The sequence below is a fragment of the Haliotis asinina genome, chromosome 2 (assembly GCF_037392515.1).
Source record: "Haliotis asinina isolate JCU_RB_2024 chromosome 2, JCU_Hal_asi_v2, whole genome shotgun sequence".
Classification (NCBI taxonomy): Eukaryota; Metazoa; Mollusca; class Gastropoda; order Lepetellida; family Haliotidae; genus Haliotis; species Haliotis asinina.
Window position 1 is genome coordinate 3,287,938 of NC_090281.1, and position 22,747 is coordinate 3,310,684.

The window sequence follows — 22,747 nt, forward strand, 5'->3', positions numbered from 1 at the left end:
AGTACCTAGCCAGGACACACATATACAAGTACGCACGCACACGCACGTACACACAGACAAATGAGTTTCACTCAAAATTTAGTCATTAGAGGAATGTAATGGTTGGTTGGTTGGTTTTATTGCCGCTTAACGCCACACTCGGCATCATTACAGCTATATGGCCGTGGTCTTTACCTAATCGAGTTCGGTCCACACAATCTAGTGATCGACTGTATGAGCATCGATCTAGGCAATCGGGATACGATGACATGTATCAAGTCAGCGAGTCTTACCATCCGATCCAGTTAATCGTCTCCAACGACAAGCAGTGGTTACTGAAAACATTCTAACCCGGTTCTCCACGGTCCGACTCGGGGTCCAGCGAATACTTTAACCACGTGACTGAAATGAATCGGTCGTTGGGGTCCAGTGACCTTGACCTGCCACCATATCCCGACAATGTGCTCATTATGCCAGTCGGGTTGGGGGAAAGCCTTGTGGTGAAGGGGCCGCCTGTCACGCCGTAGACCCGGGTTTAGTTCCCCATATGGTACTATTTGTGAAACCCATTTTTTGTGTGCCCCATCGCGATACTGCTGGAATATTGCGAAAAACGGCGTAAAACTCACGCACTATGTTAACACGTGCCGGATAGTTTCTATTTCACACGTTTTAAGACTCCGACAAAATGTAGACGCCATGAACATCCAGTTAACCTGTGATTGGCACTCATTGTGCCCGGTGATGGTGACGTGGCTTGGCGTTCACGCCCCAGTGACTCGCGCTGTTTATGAAAGGCGACACGAGACGATGAGTGGGCCCGTGAGAATGGGTAGACGCTTTTGATTCAGTTTACTTTACATACGTTCTTGTATTGTTGTGTCACACATGTTCCGTTTGTCTTCAAATGAGAACAGCAAAATATATCAGACCTTGGAATAGTCTGTTAAATATGAATAAAGTCCATTTCATACATTGTACCATATTCAAACAATATCTGTTGTTATTAATAAGACTATCACTTTTCTGGCGAATATAACTGACTTCGAGGGTGTGGGTTCGAATCCAGGATGGGACTCATACCAACAAAAGTACTAGAATCTGTACTTTTACTAAGAAAGTGTAATATGATATATGCTACATTTTCTAATTGCCATTCCCCTTTCCTCTTGATAACGTTACATCAGACCCCTGACAGTTCCACATGGTACCCACTGATTGCTGGCTGTGTGGGATAAATGTACCCACCTCTAGTCTCGGAACACAGGCTCACTTTAAGCTTGAAGATGATGATTTAGTAGACACTTGAAGATGATTATTTAGTAGACACGTGTTGTTTTCAGATCGTTCAGTAACGCAGCCCTAACGTTTACCACTTACCGTTTTGCTCTGTCTGTTTCCAATTGCATGGAAAAGTTGCCATAGTTAGTATGTTGTAAGATAAGATCGTGTTCAAGGTATTTTTTCAAGAGTCTTAGAGACACGTACTTACTTTCTGACTGCGCTTTAACACTTGCACGCCGACTGGATCTGTCTAAAATCTTCTTAATGAACCCTTCTTGGTTTTGATATGCTCCCCACGTGGGTGGCCTGGCTGTTGGAGACGGACAGCATTTTTCAGCTTGTTAGGAGACCTACAAAGAGCTATAGGAGCTCGTTTCAAGTATTCATTAGAGGCATAAAGTGGTCTTCCACTCTCTGCTTCACGTTGAAAGAAATCAAAAATGTCAGAAATCAAGTGTTTCCCATCAGTTGAGTCGTGCAGCTTGTCAGTCACAACAACAGCGGACTGCATGTTGCACGTGCATGTTTACACTGTTTCTCAGTCATGGATGGCCACGTGTTGGCACATAGCTACATGGCAGTTTCATGAACAACTTTTTCTTTCCATTGATGGGTAAGAGTATAACAAACGGCAGATAATTTTGGGTACAGGACATTCATTGTCGTGAGTTATTTTGCAAATCCTCATTCTCGCTTGGAGACACGCGGACTAAAGTGCTTATGTCAGTTAACTATCCCACCACTACCAACCGCTACATGCAGGTAGCTGTCGATTTGTGAGGATGTTTATCAAACATGACCGCTGTACTTGATAAGGTGTACAATAGTTTTTGTCTCGAGTAGAGGAGTGATATGTAATGCTGTCAAAGAATTATCAATTTTCTATTACGCACCGACCGGACTCTAATGCGATGAAAATATATCCCCAGGTCCTCATACCTCATAGGGCACCTGTCAGTATGTACTCATCATCACTGAGCAAGCAGCACTTACTTACATGAGAAGTACGAGGTACTACATGATCCTGCACCAGCCTGGTCTTCAGGGAACCTGGTCTTCAGGGAACCAGGCTGGACGTTGTACAGGCTTTGACAAAACCAACTTCCGAGTATTAAAATGGTAACTGTGACATGTTTTACTCTGAATAAAACAAAACATAACTGAATCTGAATTTGGATAACAATTTACTTGCAGTCTAAGAGGAATACAAAGAACATGAATATGAACAGATCCGCAGAGCTACCCAATCAATCTGACTGTTACTCAGTTCTCAAATAATGATTGTTGTGATTGTATGAACCGCCATTGCCGACCATATCAGAACCTGGAGCTCCTTTCCCCAAGCAACCTTAACTAAGGTTAACGTTAACCCCCATTCTTTAACACTGCACTAAGTCTAAGGTAACCTTGTTACCTTGTGTAGTGTTAAAGAATGGGAGTTAAGGTTAACCTGGGTAAAGGTTGCCTTGTGAAAGGAGCCCGGATACGGATAGTCGACTAACACCAGCCATCCAGCGTCGAATCCACTGATCAACAGCATGAGCATCTCTCTGTACGTAACTGAGACATTATTACATGTGCCAAGCTACAAGTCTGCAAGCCTGACCCGTGCCAGGCAAAACGTCTGGCGATGTCAAAGGTTAAGTTTGGAATAAACTACTACATGTGTCTTATAGTAATTGACCAACAACCCCCTCACGTGGTGGAACGCACCTCACTGATAAAGTGGGAAATGTCAAGAAGACACATTTTCAAAATACATGTTTTCTATATTGTCTGCATCCATACTTTTTCCCGTGAGTCTTCATAACATGTTTCTTTATAGGCTGACTTAATATCATTCTGAACCTGATTTAAGATATTTCATGACATGTATACAATTTCCCTTTGCATTGAAAGTCAGCTTTGACCAGGCAACGTGGTCCCAACCCATTTGTGCATAGTGTGGACCCCGGTCTTTACAGGTGAGAAACAAGGTAAGACATATTTGTCACAGCTGATATTGTTGTTGTGTTTCAAGCCACATCACTGGGGCTGGTGTATGATTGCCTAATTCAGTGGCTTGATCATTCACTTGCGAGCCTGACAATCGGATCCCCGTTATTAGCAGCTTACGAAAAACATCGATGAGGAACATCGCTTCTAACCCGGATCTCCAGGGGATTTATGAATCGATATGCTGTCAATCTAGGCCACAGGTATACAGCGACACGGAGACTGAATCACTCATTCGCAGCAAGTGCTACAGCTGGCCTACAAGCACGCAGCCAGCACGGAGTTAAATGCGTGTTTTATGTAAGGGGTTAAAAACTGGGCCTAGCACGGCGGGTGCAAGATACGGGTATGTGGAATGATATGACTGGCCAAATTATGGATTTGTGGAGTGATATGTCTGGACGGTGACACGAGTATTTGGTCCAAAAGTGGGGTGACTCACATACCTCCCACCCCATCTGCATGTCAGGTTGTACTGACAAATAGTTATATTAGGGTACATGTTGTAATGAAAGGATAATCGGAAATATGAACAGTCTTTCGGATTAGGTAGAGCAAAAAAGCCAATCTTTCGTGTCAGACACACGCTTAGACGTTGAGGAAAGCCAGTGGCGGATCTCCACACTGAAATTCAAGTCTCACTAACTCAACAACGCAACAACTACTTTAACTCAGCAAGCCAAAAAGGTGCGTCAGGTAAATTGACTGCCGATTTAAGTAGCTGCAAACTTATTCGACAGAATAGTTTACCAATCTTGACATACGGAGCTGATACACTGGGCTTCAACATGTTCAACACAAAGAAAACATTCAGGAGAAATATTTCAAGAAAATTACATTCGTACCTAAAAATGCACGCAATGCTGCCGTTCTTGGAGACTGTGGAAGAAATATTGTATGTATGGAATGAGGTTACTCACATTCTGGAGCAGACGTATATAATGTTATATAAACGGATTTTATTTCAGTATGGATTTGGATATACACATGCATCATGCAGGAGTTCGGCAACAAAACACTCTTTCTATCAGAAATAAAACAACGCACCATCGGCGCAAATATTCAACAGTGGCAAGCACACATGCAAAAAATAAAAAATAAAAAAAAATAATAAAATAAATAGAAACAAAGAAGAAAAAAACCTCTAAACTATCTTCATATGCTACCTACAAATCGGTTTTGAATGTCGAACAATATCTAACTCTTATCAACTTAAGTGTACATACCGTAAAGCTCTATCAGGAATTAGATGCGAATGTCACAACTTAAGGATTGAACTTGGATGAAGAATCAATATATAAGTATATATGAAGAAAGCTGATTATGCACACACTGTAGCCTCTACGGAATAGATGTAGTTGAAAATGAATTCCGTTTCTTACTTATATGCAAAAAAATATATATTCAGCTTACATACTATGAAGTATCCTTCTGTTGCAGCATTTATTAATCCTGTTAATTCAACGTCTCCAAAAACATTGCTAAATTTATAGGTAAGTGTAATTTTCTAGCATTTAAATCAATGATGCTGTTATCATGCAATGCAATGTGTGTTACTGTAGTGCCTTGTGTAATTTATTTATCGTGTATATATTTATGTATAACAAAATGTCTATATGCAATTGGTGTAAGTCCAGTGAGCCTGTGGCCTTTGACTTGAATGAATAAACTCAGAGAATGCATACGTTTTCATGTCCTGACGGAATTAAACATGAAAAACATAAAATAAACCTGCATTTTTAACAGGGTCTCTTTTCACATGCATATAATTGCATGCAGAGAGAAATGTCAAACTTTTTGGCTACTTTCGATATCCAGAAATAGCAATTGTTTACAAGTTGTGTCTAAAGGTGTTGACTCGTGTGTAGAGTGAGCCCCGCCCACTGACACCTTGCCCGCTGATTGGCTGAAGGGACTCCGATAACTGGACCTGGGAACACCGTATTGACAGTCGCTCGTGTGTGAACGAACAGGACGATGGCGGACCACACAGTTCTACATGGGGGTTATCATCACCCCATACTGAGGAGCTGGAACTCAGCGAATACTACCATTACATCAGAGAACTTGGTATACCCCCTGTTCATTGTGTGAGTACAACTAATATGTCGCATATCTCAGCTACACACGTGCAGCGCTGACGGAGGTTTGGACTTTGAGTTCGCGTTTCTCGATCAGCGATGTTTTTTTTCTGGCTAGCTGTGTGTTGTGTCTGATACTCAGTTACACTCATACGAATGTCGGAATGACAAACGCTTAGCAGATCTAGATTCAGGGGTCATACAGTTATGCCCAACAGACGTTCTGTACCGGTGTCGACACACATTGTAACCTGTGAGATCTTGTCATACGTCCGCGTTTCTGAACCTGGATTGCCAAGTTTAATGTTACTATGTCCAACAAATTTTACAGCTTTACAGGTCAACTTCAATCTAACATGCTTAAAATACTGATATACTATAAAATAAACTTAAACCTGCATAGGTGGAGATATGTATTATGTAATGTGATAAACACATGAAAAATGATAGTTAAAATCTGTTTACTGAGTACTGAAGATGCATTCGCCTGACATCTAACGGACTTTTCATAACATAACAACGTGTGGCAAAGATTGCTGACCACAGCTATTACTGCTACCTAGTACAAGTACCTATGCTTAAAACTGATGACACTCTTACCTCCTCAGAAAGAAATGGGTGACACCTCCCTCCTATAAAAATCAACATAACCCCTCTTTGTCCTATATCATGAATGGACCTCAGTGTAAAGTATGTAGAATATGTTTTATAGCTGCACTTAAATGAAATCCAGCTACATGACAGTAGTCATTATATATTGTCCCATTCTCTACACTGTCATTTAAGCCCTTCTGGAGAGGGGAAGCCATAGATGAGGCAAGAGTAGTTTTTCGTATTTCACTGTGGCTCATGTACAACTTGAATGCACCGTAAGTGGCCTACAGAAACAAACTGATCAAGTTGAAATCTATTCTGATGAATGGAACATGGCAGTTAATCAGAGTAAAACAAAGATCATTGTTTTTAACAATGACAAAACTTTCAAAAGGAGAGAAATGGGATTCACAAAGGCGAACAACTATAAACTACAAGCTTATATAAATTTCTTGGAGTCTGTTTTTCTAACCATCTTTCTTGGAATAACCACACAGGCATCTGTGCAAGCCCTCAAGGCTTTGATAAACATAGAAATCTCAACATCTTGGGGGAAACATCATACAAAACATTCTTTAAAATATTTGATACTAAAGTAAGCCCAGTATATGCCGATATGGATCAGAAATACGGGGTCTGAAAAATTATGAAGCTATAGAAATAGTCCAGTTATATGCATGTAAAAAGTACCTTGGCATGAAATCTAATACATATAGCACTATGGTGTATGGCAAGTGTGGCAGATTTCTGTTATGCATATATTCAACTATCAAAGTTTTAAAGTTCTGGTTACGTTTGTTAAAAATACCATGTCATAGATTTCCTAAGAAATGTTATAATATGATGATGATATATGAATTAAACGGGAAAAGAAATTGGGTGACTAATGCAAGAGAATTTTTGTTCAAAATGGGATATGGTTATGTTTGGAATAGTCAGAACACCCAGCCAGAAAACTATTCATTACGTCACTGACCCAAAGAATGAAAGACATCTATCAACAAACTTGGCTTGAATCAATCTATCTATCCTAGAAATGTCTGTATTATAAACATTGGAAATCTGAACTATGCAAAGAATATTATTTATCAAAAATCACTGTAAAGAAATTCTGTGTAGCTTTATCTTGTTTTCGCTGCTCATCGTATGAGTTGTTAGTTGAAACTGGTCGTTATATAAATAATCCTCGTAACCGCAGAATTTGCAACCTCTGTAACGATAATGTTGTACAAGACGAATACCATTTTCCTTTCATATGTCCCGCCTATGAAAACCATAGAAAGAAATATCTAGCATCCTACTATTGCGCTCATCCAAATGAAATAAAGATGACCATGTTATTAACAAGTGAAAACACTATTGCATTACAGAACCTGTCAATGTATATCTATTTTGCATTTATACAAAGAAAATCTACTTTAAATTTGTAATTTGTAAATATTACACATATGCTTTTCTGCTGCTCAGTTGTAGATGTCGTGTATATAAAAATGTACCATAGACCTGTGGCCTCTTAAGTACTGAATAAAGATTGATTGATTAACTTGAATGCAGCAATCTCTTTCTTTAAAACATCCCTATTTCGGCCTGAATGTTATCCCATTTTTAACCTGACATCCCGCTTGGGACTAGAGAGTAAATGACTGTTGACAGCTAGAGTCCTGCTGTATCACGATATTCTGTCACTAATCAACATCAAAACTTGTGGTTGATATCATGAGCCACAGTCCATACCATCAAGCTATCATGATGAAGGATACATGGGTAGCTTAGTGGTTAAAGCATTCGTTCGTCACACCGAAGACCCAGGTTGGATTCCCCAGATGGATACAATGTGTAAAATTATTTCTGGTGTCTCATGGCATGATATTGTTAGAATATTGCTAAAAGTAGCATAAAACAGTACTCACTCACTCACAGGATTTAAGTTTTCATTTGATGTATAAAAGTTGCTGATCTTGTTCGTTCCTCATAAACTGCTACATCATATTCTATACTTTTTATTACTCCTATATCATCAGTCCCTGTGACCCTGTGAAGATGCGGGGTACAATGGGTCTTCCCATGCTTGCCTAATAAAGGGCGAATATGCTTGTTGTAAGAGACAACTATCGGGATCGGGTGGTCAGACTCGCTGACTTGGCTGACACATATCATCACTTCCCAGTTGTGCAGATCGATGCTCATGCTGATGATCACTGGATTGTCTAGTCCAGACTCAATTGTTTACAGACAGCCTCCATATTGCTGCAATATTTCTGATTGTTGCATAAAACTAAACTGACCCACTCGCTAACTCACTCGCTCCCTGTGCTGGCCATGTGTGTGTTGGTCTATGCTGGTTACCGGTAGTATTTGGCACACAGTAATCAGACGAAAAGCTGCTGTGATTGTATGGTGCACTACAAGGTCATGTAGGCAATGCTTGGACATTATCATAACATAGCGCTAACAAAACAGGCACTGACTGATGCTGTAGTCAAGATGATGAATGATACTATTTGTTGAGACATGCATGCAAGTATGTTGTTAACATTTCAATTTACAAGTCAGGAAACTTCAACAGTTGTTGTCTTGATTTGACAAACATAACAAAAAGAAGCATAGATTTATGTTTCATTTTTTAGGAATATCTAGGGAGATTAGTCTCCCTAGCCCATTGATAATTGCTGATACAAGTAAGATTGATGGACTGACTTACGATTCAATCAATAATTTGTTCAGTGTGTGTGACCGGATTGATAGCTTGTCCCTGCACTGAAGTGGAGTGGGTTGCTGCCCATAATATTGATCACTGGATTGTCAGGTCCAGACTGCAGTATTTACAGGCATCATATCTCTGTACTAATGTTAGAGCAGTGAACAGACAAGCAAATAATCTTATTATTGTTTTCAGCGATGAAGAAGATGCAGTCCAGGAGATCACGAGCATGCCTGGTCAGTTTCGTTACGGGATCCATCGACTAAAAGAGGCACTGCAACCCCTGGTGGAGAAAGGGTTAAAGACAGTGTTACTGTTTGGAGTGCCAGGGAAGATATACAAGGTAGGTGGTGATGTTTCATGTTGCTCGGCAGGACTGAAATATAATGGTAGATAAGTCAGTATCTAGAACCAAAATCAATTTTCTGGTAAACTGTATTAATGTTACATGTACATGAGTTAGCTGCTGCTGTGCTGATGTGACATAAAGCAACATTCACACTGACTTTGTCAGTGGATATCTTCTGTTGAAGAAACATCAGTGTGTGAGTTTCATTATTTCTTTTCACCATGAAATACAGCTACGAAACCACTTGCTGCATGTGAGTGACACAGGTTCGAGTTGTATGCATAGAGATACCTACCAGTTCATCAGTTCCTCAAATGTTTGATCAATGTTTAAATGAAAACCAGGGCTTGATTGACAGCTACTGTTCATCTCATGAATTAAGATGAAATTATTTCATCAGACCAGGGAAGAAATGTTATAATGTTCTCAATCATCAATACCATAACTGAAGTGATGTATTTTTATATATTGAGCTACAGGTGTAAACCTGTTGTTGTGTGTGCAACAATGTTATTATCGAAAGGTGTGGTGAGTGCTGACAGGCTTCATATATCTAAACCCAGAATAAAATCTGTAGTAATTTTCAAATCATCAAGGAGAGGTGTAGAATTAAAATGTCTACTGTTGGTGAAAGCATAGAAACATTCATTCAGGCAACTCTGCTTGTACAGTGTTCCCAGAAATTATTGAGAAAATCTTTGTTTTTTTTCTAATGATGCTAAGATTGGAAAAAGGGCTTTCACTATGCACTAAGCATACTAAATAAGGGAGACAACTCTTGAAGGCTTAGAAGGCAGCTCATTACGTCAAGAGTTATCTCCCTTGTCTGAGCTGACGGCTTCCTGTGTTGACATGGCAGAATTTGCAGCAAGAGAGAAAAGAAAGCTCATTCTAGATGATTTTGAAAGGGGTGAGGCTGATGCTAAAGTGTTAGCTTGTAGACATGGTATTCCTCTGTCTACAGTATACAGAACTTTGAAGAATATACAAACAGGAACCGGGATAGAGCACAAAGCAGGGGCAGGTCGGCCTAGGAAATTCAGTGTTGTGGATCGCCGAAGACTTGGGCAGATTGTGAGTAGGGGCAAATTGAAAAGTGTTGAGAACATCAGAAATGAAATGATTAGCAGAGAAAGTCCTCAGGTATGCAATGAAACAGTTAGGCAGGAATTACAGAGACTTAATTGGGTGAAAAAACGTGGAATTCCATCGCCGTTGATGAAAGATGCACAAAAGGAAAAACGTTTAAACTGGTGTCGGGCTCATGAAAATCAAGATTGGGATAATGTTTTCTTTTCGGATGAAAGTTCCCTAATTGTGTGGAAATTTGGACCAAAGATACTGTCAAACCTATCTACCAGCGACCAAAACATAGCCCGAAGTTTCACATGTGGGGTGGCATATCAGCTGGCGGAGTGACGCCATTGTGTGTTTTCACGGGAAACTTGACAAAAGAAAGATACGTTGACATTCTAAATGGTCACCTTCTTCCGACAGCACAAACATTATATGGAGATGATTGGATTTTCAGCATGATAATGACCCAAAACACACTGCGCGCTACACAAAACAGTGGTTGTCGGGCGAAAATGTTCAAGTTTTAGACTGGCCCAGTTACAGCCCAGACCTAAACCCAATTGAGAATGTGTGGGGAGTCATGAAGAACAGAATAAACCAAAAGGGACTGAGAAATATTGAAGATATGAAGGCCGAGGTGGTCCAATATTGGGACACCCTGTCACACGATTACCTACAAACTTTGATGGGTAGTGTGCCTAGGCGTATTCAGGCATGCATTGCTGAGCAAGGAGGTCTAACAAATAGTCCAGTAACACTGGCAAAAGGGGTAGAACAAATTGCAATAAAAACAATTTCTGCTGGAACATGCCACTAAGTTGTGTACTTTCAACATATCAAAAGTATAGAAAAGTATCATGAACGATTTTGTTCGAAAAAGTTATTTTTTGTAATGCCAAAACGCGCACATTTGATACGAAAAATCAGATGGCCGGTGTTATTCGCTGTGTTGCCGTAGATTGCGTCACGTAAACAAGATGGCGAACGAACGTACCGTCGCTGGCAGTCCAGCGCAATCTGGGTAATTATTTTCAAACATGTACAAGTTAACTGACATGACTGATGTCTGATATATTCATAGGTTGCATATATTAACCGTCAAGGCGGAGAACTATTGAAGTAGTTGATACTGGACGATAGTTCACTTAGAGCTGTTGACCCCATTCAACGTTGCCAGTCGAAATGTCGAAACACACAAAAACAAGCAGTGAGACATAACTGGCATGGTATTATTTTTCTAATCGATAGAAAAGTAAAAACAATAACAACAACAACACCCGAACACTATAATATTTATCAAGACAACCGAAATAATCTCAAATGTTACCATAAACTGAATCTGTTTGGATTTTCAAACTATGGAAACCAATTAGGACCATTACTTTTTTCAAAATCACCTGTCTTTAGACCGGTTTCATGCAGTTTGGGGGGGGGGTAGTACATGAGAAATGCTCTAGAGTACTGAGGGCTCTCTTTTACATTTTTCCAAAACAATAAACAAGCTTCACTTGTGAGTCCTGGCCAGTAATGCAAAACACTTTTTGCAGATGTTACAATGACCTAAATGTGTGTGTCCTCTGTGGAGACCTGCTTGGAAATGGAAAACCTACATCAAAACTCAGTGAAAAAGGAAGCACAAGCATCAACAGAGCAAGTGCTCTGCGCGAAGAAAGCACACAAACAAGAGAAGGACAATATATACACCAGGAGTGCAGACGCAAACACATCAATAAATTCAGTATTGCTGCCTCTAATAAAAGAAAATTTACGGAAAATGAGGATCAAGACCAAGAAAATCAAACACGATCTTTAAGGTCGCAAGAAAAAGAGTTCAGCTTCCAAACAGATTGCTTGTTTTGTGGAGAGACTGTAAAAACAGATGGGAAGACTCACAGATCTAATGTGATTCCGGTTAGGACCGAAAAGCAGTTCCAGGAAACTATAAAAAATATTTGCTTGAAAAGAGGTGATGAATGGTCTACAAAAGTTCTTGCAAGAATTGAGTATGCTGGCGATTGTTTTGCAGTGGATGCGGTTTACCACAACTCATGCAGTGTGAATTTCAGGACAAACAGAAAGTTGCCTCAAGCTGTAGACAGTTATTCCCCAACACCTCGAAAGAAGCCACGCCAGGGAAGACCGGAGGATCCTGTGAAACTTGCTGCATTCTTGCAAGTTGCTGACTACATTGAAGCAAATGATGATGAACAGGTTACAGTAACAAATCTAGTTTCAAAAATGGCTTCTTATTTGAACTCTAATGAAGAACCCTACAGTGTAAAATACATGAAACGAAAACTGTGTGAACATTTTGGTTATAAAATAATCATTGCTGAAGCAGATGGAAAACCAGATGTTGTAACCTTCCGACACAATGCTTCATCTATTCTGTATGATTTCTACAAGACCCCCCAAAAGTCAGATCCAGATGGAGAGAAGATGCGCCTGATTAGAGCAACTGCTGACCTCCTGAAATGTGACATAAAAGCCATAAGCGGAAACCATCCAACTTATCCTAGCATTGATGATATCAAGTCAACTGAAATTCAACTTGAATACCTACCACAATCCCTTCGACTTCTGTTGACTCACCTATTTAATGGAAAAGGCTCTGAAGTTAAAGTTGCTTCCATTGGGCAAGCTGTCATACAAGCAACTCGGCCGAGATCATTGGTACCACCACTTCAAATTGGACTTGGTGTCCAAATGCATCACCACTTTGCATCACGATTCTTGATAGACTCGCTTCATCAACATGGGTTCTGCTCATCATATACAGAGGTTAAGCGGTTTGAAGCCAATGCAGCAGCAACAGGAAGTCCTGAAGTCTCACACCCCGAACTTGGGTCATCCCTGCAATTCGTTGCCGATAACATCGACCACAACGTGCACACTTTAGACGGTAATAACACATTCCATGGAATGGGCATAATTTCAACAGCCACACCAGGGAGAAACACCATCAAGCCAATCACAAGAGGCAATCCAAGCATAAAAGACATTGTAGCAGTTGGCCGAATTGGAATGCATTTCTACAAATCCGACTGGAATGGACTGGCATGTACAGTTTATGAAGAACTTTCATCTTGTAATCGTGAAGAGTCTTCTGACCCAACATCAGCATTGGACATTCTCTGGAAGATCATGTGGCCACTTAAGTCTCCGAGACCCTCCTGGTCAGGTTATATGCAGTCAGTTCACAGAGGAGATCACGCTGGGATATCAACTGTCACCTTCTTGCCTATGATTGATATGAATCCTGGTGACATGTCATGTATATATTCCACACTGAAGTATGTTGGGGCTCAAGCAAGACAACAAAATGTAACACCTGTTATCACCTTTGATCAACCACTTTGGTGGAAGGCAACTACCATTGTATCAAGTGCAACTGCAGATAAAGATCTCCAAGCATTTGTTCTAAGACTTGGATCCTTTCATACAGAAATGTCCTTCCTGGGTTGTATTGGTCACCTTATGTTGGGTTCTGGACTTTGTGAGGTCTTGGAGACAGTGTATGCTCCTAATGCAGTTCCACACATGATGACAGGTAAAGCTGTTTCCCGAGCCATCAGAGGCCACTTTCTTGTGGACACAGCTCTCAATGCACTCCTCTTAGGCCAGGCGTTTGAATATCCTTGGATTTGCAAGTGTGATGAACATATTGATTCAGAACGTACTCCTCAGAATAGATGGTGCAGCACAAAGGACGTGACCAACAACGATCTCAAACATGCAGTATATCTATTTGAACACCTTCTAGGAGGGCAATTATCAACTGAGGACATTTGTCAAGACATTGTCCTAAAGAGAGTAAAGTCTAGACTGGATGAGTACAAGACACAGTTAAAAGATAGAAGAACATCAAAGTTATGGCTGCAATACACAGAGATGATAGACATTTTGCGAAGGTTCATAAAGGCTGAAAGAACTGGTAATTGGGATCTCCATCTTGAATCTCTCAGGGAAATGATTCCTTACTTTGCAGCTTCTGGACATTCTCTTTATGCCAAGTCGAGTCGTTTGTATCTCCAAAAGATGTTGGCTTTGGAAAATACTCATGAAGAAGTCTACAGAGATTTCAAGAGAGGACTCCATGTTGTTCGTCGTAGCGACCGTTTGTGGGCTGGCTTGCCAACAGACCTAGAAATAGAGCAGATGCTCATGCGTAGCATCAAAACTAATGGAGGTTTGACTCGGGGTAAAGGCATTGGAGAAATTCAACGTCTTACATGGGTCTTGTCCATGCCAGCATGTGCTAGTATGAACGTTGCCATGCAGACATTCACTGGAATCTCGTACAGCACTAATGAGCAACACAAGGATGCTACCGGGGCTCGAATGGACAAGGACAACAAGGACATTCTGACAGTGTTATCGTTCTTAGAAGAGAGGAATCCTTTCAGTGATGACACTAGTCTCCGCAATATTGCAACCGGAGAAATAGCTGACAAACCTGTAAATGTTGAGAATGCCAAATATGTTGGACAGAAGATACTTGACAAAATGACTGGAGTGTCCGTTCAAGATTATGTCTTCAAAAAGAAAGACCAAGTTTGTACACTTCACTCTAAGGCATCTGTACAGTTTGAGGGTGATAAAGTACACGTTGATCCTAAACTTCTGTTCCAAAGAATTGTAACCAGTGCAAGGAACATGGGCGAAAATCTGGCATCAGTGCTGGAGTTTGAACTGTGCAACATTCCTCCTGCACTCTTTGAACCATCAGGTCTTCCTCTACCAGCCAACAAAGCTGCACTTGCTGACTCGTTGTGGACTTTATTACAAAATCCTGATTGGCAACCTCCAATACACACGGTCCAGCGAGAATATGTTCTTGATGGTGGAGCTCTACTTCAACGTGTAGTTTGGCCTCGAGGATGCACTTACGACACCATCCTTCAGCTCTACATGGAATATGTCCGTAACAGGTATGGAACGGCGACCATTGTGTTTGATGGATATGAAGCTGGACCAACAATAAAGGATATAGCTCACCTTAGACGGGGGGATGCTGGAGTAGAAGTTAAGTGTGAAAAGAACCTGTTACTCAATTCTAAAAAGGAAGACTTCCTGGCCAACCAATCTAACAAACAGAGGTTCATCAATCTCCTTGGTACAGCCTTACAGGAACAGGGATGTAGAGTGAAACACGCACGTAGTGATGCAGACCTAGAAATTGTCATGACAGCTGTGGAACTTGCAAAGGAACACACGACTGTTGTAATTGGTGAGGACACAGACCTGCTGGTACTTCTATGCTACCACGCTAGTTTATCAGAAGAGTCATCAGAAATCTACTATATGACAGAGGCAAAGAGTAACAGTAAAAAGAAAAGGAAAGTCTGGCAAATAAAGGAAACAAAGCGGAAGGTAGGAGAAGTCATCTGCAGTAACATCTTGTTCATCCATGCTTTTACAGGATGCGACACTACAAGTAGAGTGTTTGGAATTGGAAAATCGTCGGCGGTAAAAGAACTGGTCTCTGACATGTCCTTTCGTCAACAGGCATCTGCATTCAGTGTGGCTACAGAGAGAGAAGATATCATAAAAGCTGGTGAAAGAGTTTTCGTGAAATTGTTCAATGATGACACAGACATGGGTCTGGACAAATGTCCGCTTTTGTGAAAAAGTGGCAGCATATTCAACATTCGTCGAGCCGAAACAATTGCCTCCAACTGCAGCTGCAGCAAAATATCATTCAATGCGTGTCTACTATCAAGTTCAGGAGTGGATGGGACAGAGGTCGTCGGACATGTTGCCTGAGAACTGGGGATGGGAACTACGAAATGGTCGTCTATATCCCATTCTCACAGATCTGCCACCAGCCCCCGATCACCTGCTTAGAATTATCAGATGTAACTGTAAGACTGACTGCGGCTCAGCACGGTGCAGCTGTAAGAAACATGGTCTGGAATGCTCTCCAGGATGTGGTGAATGTAGGGGAGTCAGCTGCAGCAACTCAATGCGTGTTGAAGATGACATCTAATATAATATTAGAGTCGCACGATGCATCACTATTGGCTTCATATCATCATGTGAGGTTAGTTTAAAAACATTTAATTCCGTTCACTAACTACATCCTGTCTTATCAAAGTTGTGACGTGACTGTACCTTCTGCATTTTCTGACAATGTTATTATACTGATTTACGTTCGGGTAATATTGTAAATACGGTAAATACTTACACACGTTTAGTTCATACTGTCTGGTGTTCAACATACACATAAAATGAAATGATGATTAGAAATCCCTCGGTAACAGACACATGAATCAACCTGCTGTTATAAGTATACACAGAATTATGGTCTTGTTGCTAATGTATTTATGTTAAATACGGTAAATTGGAAGTTTTATATTACAAGTGTGTGTGTGTATATATGTATATATCACAAATAGGCTGTGCACTTAAATTTAATTTCAGTGACAAATGCCCTTTTTCGTGACAAATCTCTGTATAGTGTGCTCATTCAATCGTCTTGTGATGAACAAACATGCACGTGCGTTTTGGCAGGAAAAATGCAATTTTCGTTCATTATACAGTCCTATACTTTTTGTATCTTAAAATACACATTATATGGATTACAAAACAGAAGAGTCAGCTTTTATTGCAATTTGTTCTAGGTTGAGCTGTATATGAGCTAGGATGACTGGACTAAAAGTACTAAAACAAGACTGAGACTGTAAAAGGATGATGTTTTAACATGTTTATGTAAGTAAAACGCCAGAAGTTAATAAACGTAATGAGTTACATGACGCAACATGATTCTCAATAATTTCTGGGAATACTATATATTGGACTCCTTCTTCAAATACTGGAGTATATGTCGTTATACATGTTGTACACCTGTCCATCAATAGTTTCACAGTTGTGTACAGTGTGTGAATTAGGTTTGTTGCTCTGTCGATCTGAAATTGTGTGTTCACGAAGTTGGGATGTTACGATTGCCAGGATTGAAGTTTCTATCAAATGGATAATGATAATTTATGTGGTTTGTAGTTACAATCAGTATTTTTCTGTACACAGTCTTGTGCACTTGTGGCTGGTAGGTTTCTGATTGGTTGAAATACACAGTATTTTTATAGCTATGTGCAGTTGATATTTTCACCCTCAGGTGCAAGGTACCCATAAATATAGCTGGGGTTGTGTCTGAGAATATAGTTGTGAAGTTGTCTATTTAATAATGTCTATTTCTGTGCAACTTTCAACGTGGTGATGTCAACTACAATTCTCATTGGATAGTTAACCCGGTATCAACTAATCAAGTTTCGCCTTATTCCATCACTTCAGACTGCTCAAGTTGGAGTCAAATATCGAATCAAAATAATGATCATGGTTATCGAAAATCAAAACTAAGGTGTCAGATTAAATATTCAATGAATCGAACTGAATCGTTCCAGTTGAAGTAAACAATGCCTTTGTTGAGAACACTACACAGACCCTGTCCACGCTGTTGTCAGTAGGCAACCTAGCTATATAGATCATAATAATCGTTAATTGAATATCAATTGATAATTGATGAATAGTGTTGTAGTAGTAAAATCTATTTTCTGTCAGAGGTGAGTGGTGACATATGAAGGCTTCGATTACCAGTATAGGACCATGCTTAACATGATTTAGAAGCTGTCCACGAATAAATATCTAACTTTATGCATTGTCTGAGACACTTCAAACTTTATTTCATCTTAATAATTAATACATGATATTATCAATGATGCACGTTTCATATTGATAATCGTTTTTCACATAGACAATATTGATGATTATCAATCCTTTTAGACAGCTCAAGGCAATAGCACACCACTAGTGAGCATAGGGGTTTTTGGGTTGTGAAGTGTTACTCGCACCAAGGAGCCACATAATACCAGAAAGTATTGTTGAATGATGTTTACATTTTGATGATGTCGACCTGCTGGGGTCCAACAAATTACCAAGCTGAAAATAGTCCCAGTCATTAACGTCCCTGCCAGAAACTTTGTAATTATTTACAGGTATACTAAACAAACGTTTCTCGACTGAGCAGACCATGAATCAACTGTACTGCATGCATGCAGGGTCTGCTGCAATCATGTCTGTAGCCGTCTGCTACACGTCAACATTTCTGTAATGTAAACATTGGACACACAGTACAGGTAGATAGGTTGCCTGCAGTGCATCAGGTCACATGCCTTTGTGAATTCATTAATTAACCCCAACATAATGAGGGGTGATGTTGGGTTTGAATGTAATGTTTGATCCTTTCATCCTTGGTGTCTGAACCAAACACGTTTCTATTTGTTTTGCCAAAGTGGGAAGACTTCCATCTTATCAGATTGCCCTCCCAGAAGATACTGACATAGACCCTATGACTGTTGACGCCTCTTGTATCACTGACAAACACTTTCAGCACATTAGATGTACGTGTAACCAAACTTCATTTCCCAAATTATTGTCTTGGTGTTTGGTCTGTTATGTATGGAGCAGAATATATGATGACAATAAGAAAAAAAATTAAAATTGAAAAAAAAAACAGAGTTAAGAGAAACACGTACATCCATACTGAAACAACAAATACAAGAGAAGTTGTTATCCATAAATAATGTACAAAGAGATGTTGTGTTTTGTAAATACATGCTCTCTACATTTCCATTCAATCCAAACAAGTATTTAGATGGTGAACTACTGCATGGCTGGAATCTGTCATTCGTCCAAGTACGAAACAGAACTTGAAACTGTATTGATCTGAGTTTGCACTGGTGTCTGTCTGACCTAGTCATCCATGAAAAATGGATCCAGTTTGTTTGCAAATCAAAGATAGTGACACAGTGAATAATTTGCCATGACAAAAGGTGTAAGAAATCCCCTCAAAACCAGCAAAATATGACACTGAGAAGTCTGAAATTTTCTGTAATTTGTATTGAGCAAAACCAAAGGCCAGGTATAAATATTCACTATATAGGTTTAATCTACAATGCAAATGAGTCAAATCTAAAGTAATGGGTCACAAATATAACATCAACTCACCAAGAGAGTGAGAAACAGTAATACAGAATGTAACATGGCTAGCTGTCAGGCAGAAGTTGTGCAGGTCAAGCATTGATGGAGGCAAGCAGTTTGATGTACTCCAAGGCAACATGACAACCAGCCTTTATATACTGATTCATGAAGATTCGGGCTGTTTGCTACCATCGCCATCAACCTAGAATTTCCTCATAGTCTCCCGGAAGTATGCACAACTAATCAAAACAAGTACTCAAAGGAAGGTACCTTAAAGTCTGCTGCCAAAGTACAAAAAGCACTGAACATTTATGATATGAAATGTGACCCATAATAATTGTCACTCAAAACTTTAAACAGTGTGACCCAAATAATAATTATCACTTAATCAGTGATAGAATTTACAGAAAATACACTCTCATAACAATGTAATAACCTGTCATTTATACAATTATCATACCAGCCTGTATGTGGAATTACATAATGTAACAGAGACCGAACTCAGGTGCACAAGCCATCAATCGGTAGTATTCTGTTTATGGTGTATAGCCTGATAGGTGTTAAGTTCAAATTTCATGTGGTCTTTGAAAAAAGCTGTGTTTTGAATATTGTCATTACCAGACAGGCAGGCAGACACATAGGTGTGAATAAAACAGCTATTGAGATTTGCCAGTGGCAGAGACAGCTTGTCACAATCAAAATATGTTTCCAATTAGACATGTATTAAAACATTTCATTTGTCCATCGGAGCAATTATTAGCAATTAAATTAGTATTTCTAATGCTGCACTTTCTTGGAAACTTGGTTTGCAAATCTGTATGTATGGGACCAGTGTGTATTTATTACTGTAGAACCAAGATGCTTGTAATCACAAGAAACAACTGCAATTTCATGGGCTTTTCTTCATCGTGTTAAGGTGAATTTGCATTTTTGATAATTTGTTTCTGCAAGTTCATACCAAAAGGTATCAGAATCTGCAAAGTTGGGTTTTGCATTGCATGTGACCTTTAAAGTTCATCCCATCTCACCTCCATTATTGACTGGTCCTGGTGATACAACTAGAATAGATCCGAGCTGGTCACAAAACAACATGTACACCTGTTTGTTGTTTCAGGACAATGAGGGTTCGGGGGCAGACCTGCCAACGACGCCGGTGCTGCTTGCTATAGGATTGCTGCGGAAGTGGTTCCCCCATCTCCTGATAGCCTGTGATGTGTGTCTGTGCCCCTACACTTGTCATGGTCATTGTGGTGAGTAGGACAGTACAAACTGGACAACTGAGTTAAACTTGAACCAGCACAAGCCCGCTAGGACCTGAGTACCTGGGGCTCTCATCCACATCACACCTACATACATAACTCTATGACAAAGTTGATGATGTGGAGCTTTCATAAACATATTTTCACCCACATAAATGTGGGAAGCACATGGACAAAGATAGACAGACTCAATAGTTTTCAGAGCAATGTCAGTGGCAAAGAAAGAGAAACTCTAGCTGACAGCTGCTCACTGTCTGGTTGGGATAAGATATCAGGCTCAGGTCAAATTTTATGAGCATTCTTCAGGTTGTCACACTTAAACTCCCTGAAGTCCTCTTGACAAAACAGCATCACTTGTTTCTCTGCTTGGTTGTGATGTGATGCATTTGTGTATGATTGAAGGACTGACATGCAAGATTCTGAACATTATAACACCTCACTTCCCATGTAGGGAGACATGGTCATCAGAGGAAATGAGAATGGATTTATTTTGAGAAATATCTGAGAAAGGTAATCTTGTATATAACAACTGAATTCATTTCATACACCCACATAGCATGCATGGTTGGTCAGACATATCTATCAACAATCAACTGTGTACAACACCTCCTGTATCGATGACACCCATCTGTTGTCTGGCAGTAGAACCACCAGATGTTGCCTTCACTGCCACGCCTAACTCAGGAAATTAGTTGTTAATGAGATAAAGCACAGTTTGCCTGTGCATTCTTCCAGTGTGTGGCAGATGTTTTCAGTTTATGATCATGTGAAGATGTCCATGATCTGTTCCTGTGATTTCCTTTAAGCAGAACATTTGATTTGGTAAACATTTCCTATGACTGTTATATAAACACAAACAATGATTTCAGGATCTGGAATTTATTTGTTTTTCAGTTATTTATCGTCTGTATTAAACCTAATTTAAAGTCAAGTTATCTGATATTATTTGTATATTTGCATGTTTTTGTTTGTTACTCTTCTGAAACCTCATCGAGTGTGCAGCTGCAACATAACTCGGTTCATCCCATGCTGTGTTTCCATGTTTGATGAAATTGTCACTGTCTCAGTTAGTGTATCACATATGCTTGTATTGTTACAGAAATATGTTGCATGCCAAATAACATACACTGAAAATTTATTCATGAATACTTTTTGGACATCATTGAGGACCTGATGGAAAGAAATTTGAACATCACGAGGTTGTTGTCAAATGAAATGTTCAGGGTTATCAAACAACCAGTTTCACTGGATAATACTGTATATGAGAGAATATTCAACATTCAGTGTCACACCATACTCAGTTGTTGTAAGATAGTTGGAGCATGGACAGGTAGCTGAAGCAGGCAGCTTAAATGTGAATTGCTTCATGGAAGCACAATGATGTTATGCATATAACTTCTTGTGTGCTGTCTGATCACATATACAATTCACCATCGATATACAGTACATGTTTTCAAAGTGATTCACATTTAGTTCCCCATTTCAACTACCTGAGATCATTTATGAGTTTATTGAAAGATTCACATATATTCTTCACCATTTGCTACACCAAGGAAAATTCACATTTTATTGCTTTATATATATCCCCTGTGCGACACTAACATCAAATGCAAGAAATAATAATTAAAAAAATAATGAATAATCAATTAAGTAGAAAACTTAATGACTGAATACTCAATGAGTTGGGGTAACCTAGTAGTTAAAGCTCATCATACCAAATACCCAGGGTATAATGTGTGAAGCCCCTTTTTGGTGTCCTCTACCAAATACCCAGGGTATAATGTGTGAAGCCCCTTTTTGGTGTCCTCTACCTTGATATTGCAGGAATGTTGCTGAAAGTTTCATAAAGACACTCACTCGCTCGCTCGCTCGCTCGCTCACCTGTCCTGCATCACAATCATGTTCAGTCTTTGTCATCGGATATCTTATGATGAAAAAGCGTCAGTATGTGTGTTTCAAACCGCTTGCTGCATGTGAGTCACCACAGCTCAGAGTTGTAGGCATAAGAATACGTGAACAGTTTATCAGCTCATCACTCACCAATACTGGGATACTCAGTTACATCAAATATTTAATTAATTTCTAAATTCAGTAACCATACATACTTTATCACACAGATACATCTGATAAGACAGAATATTGTCTTTCTTATTCCCTCCAACCCTATGTTTGCCAATCATACAGGTATTCTGAGGGAGGATGGTAGTCTAGACAACACAGCCAGTATTGCTCGCCTGGCCAAGATTGCTGTCAACTATGCCAAAGCAGGTATGTTGAAATTGTTTGGTGTTTATTCATTTTTGTATTTGTTGCTGGTTAATGCCACATTCAGTAAAATTCCAGCTAGATTGTGACTGTCTGTAAATAAATGAGTGTGAACCAGATGATCCACTCATCGACTTTATTATGAAGCCTTTTTGATGATGAAACCAGTTGGATTGGTCAGCAGGCG

General features: G+C 39.7%; 1 protein-coding gene across 2 annotated transcripts in view; it reads left to right on the forward strand.

The window, feature by feature from the left end:
* The first annotated feature begins 1,805 nt into the window (after positions 1 to 1,805).
* The window catches only part of LOC137273140 (delta-aminolevulinic acid dehydratase-like), a 28,508-nt gene continuing 7,566 nt past the window's right edge, over positions 1,806 to 22,747 (forward strand). The window contains exons 1-8 of one of the 2 annotated variants that reach the window (XR_010956123.1): positions 1,806 to 1,876; positions 2,193 to 2,382; positions 3,163 to 3,239; positions 4,699 to 4,751; positions 5,127 to 5,348; positions 8,830 to 8,977; positions 20,151 to 20,286; positions 22,480 to 22,563. Coding sequence is in view for 1 of the 2 variants with exons in the window: in XM_067805611.1 (XP_067661712.1) it covers positions 5,236 to 5,348; positions 8,830 to 8,977; positions 20,151 to 20,286; positions 22,480 to 22,563 (481 nt within the window). In the remaining variant the exon portion in view is untranslated. Of the gene's footprint in view, positions 1,877 to 2,192; positions 2,383 to 3,162; positions 3,240 to 4,698; positions 4,752 to 5,126; positions 5,349 to 8,829; positions 8,978 to 20,150; positions 20,287 to 22,479; positions 22,564 to 22,747 lie in introns of those variants that run through there. The other variant, XM_067805611.1, reaches the window with a different exon arrangement.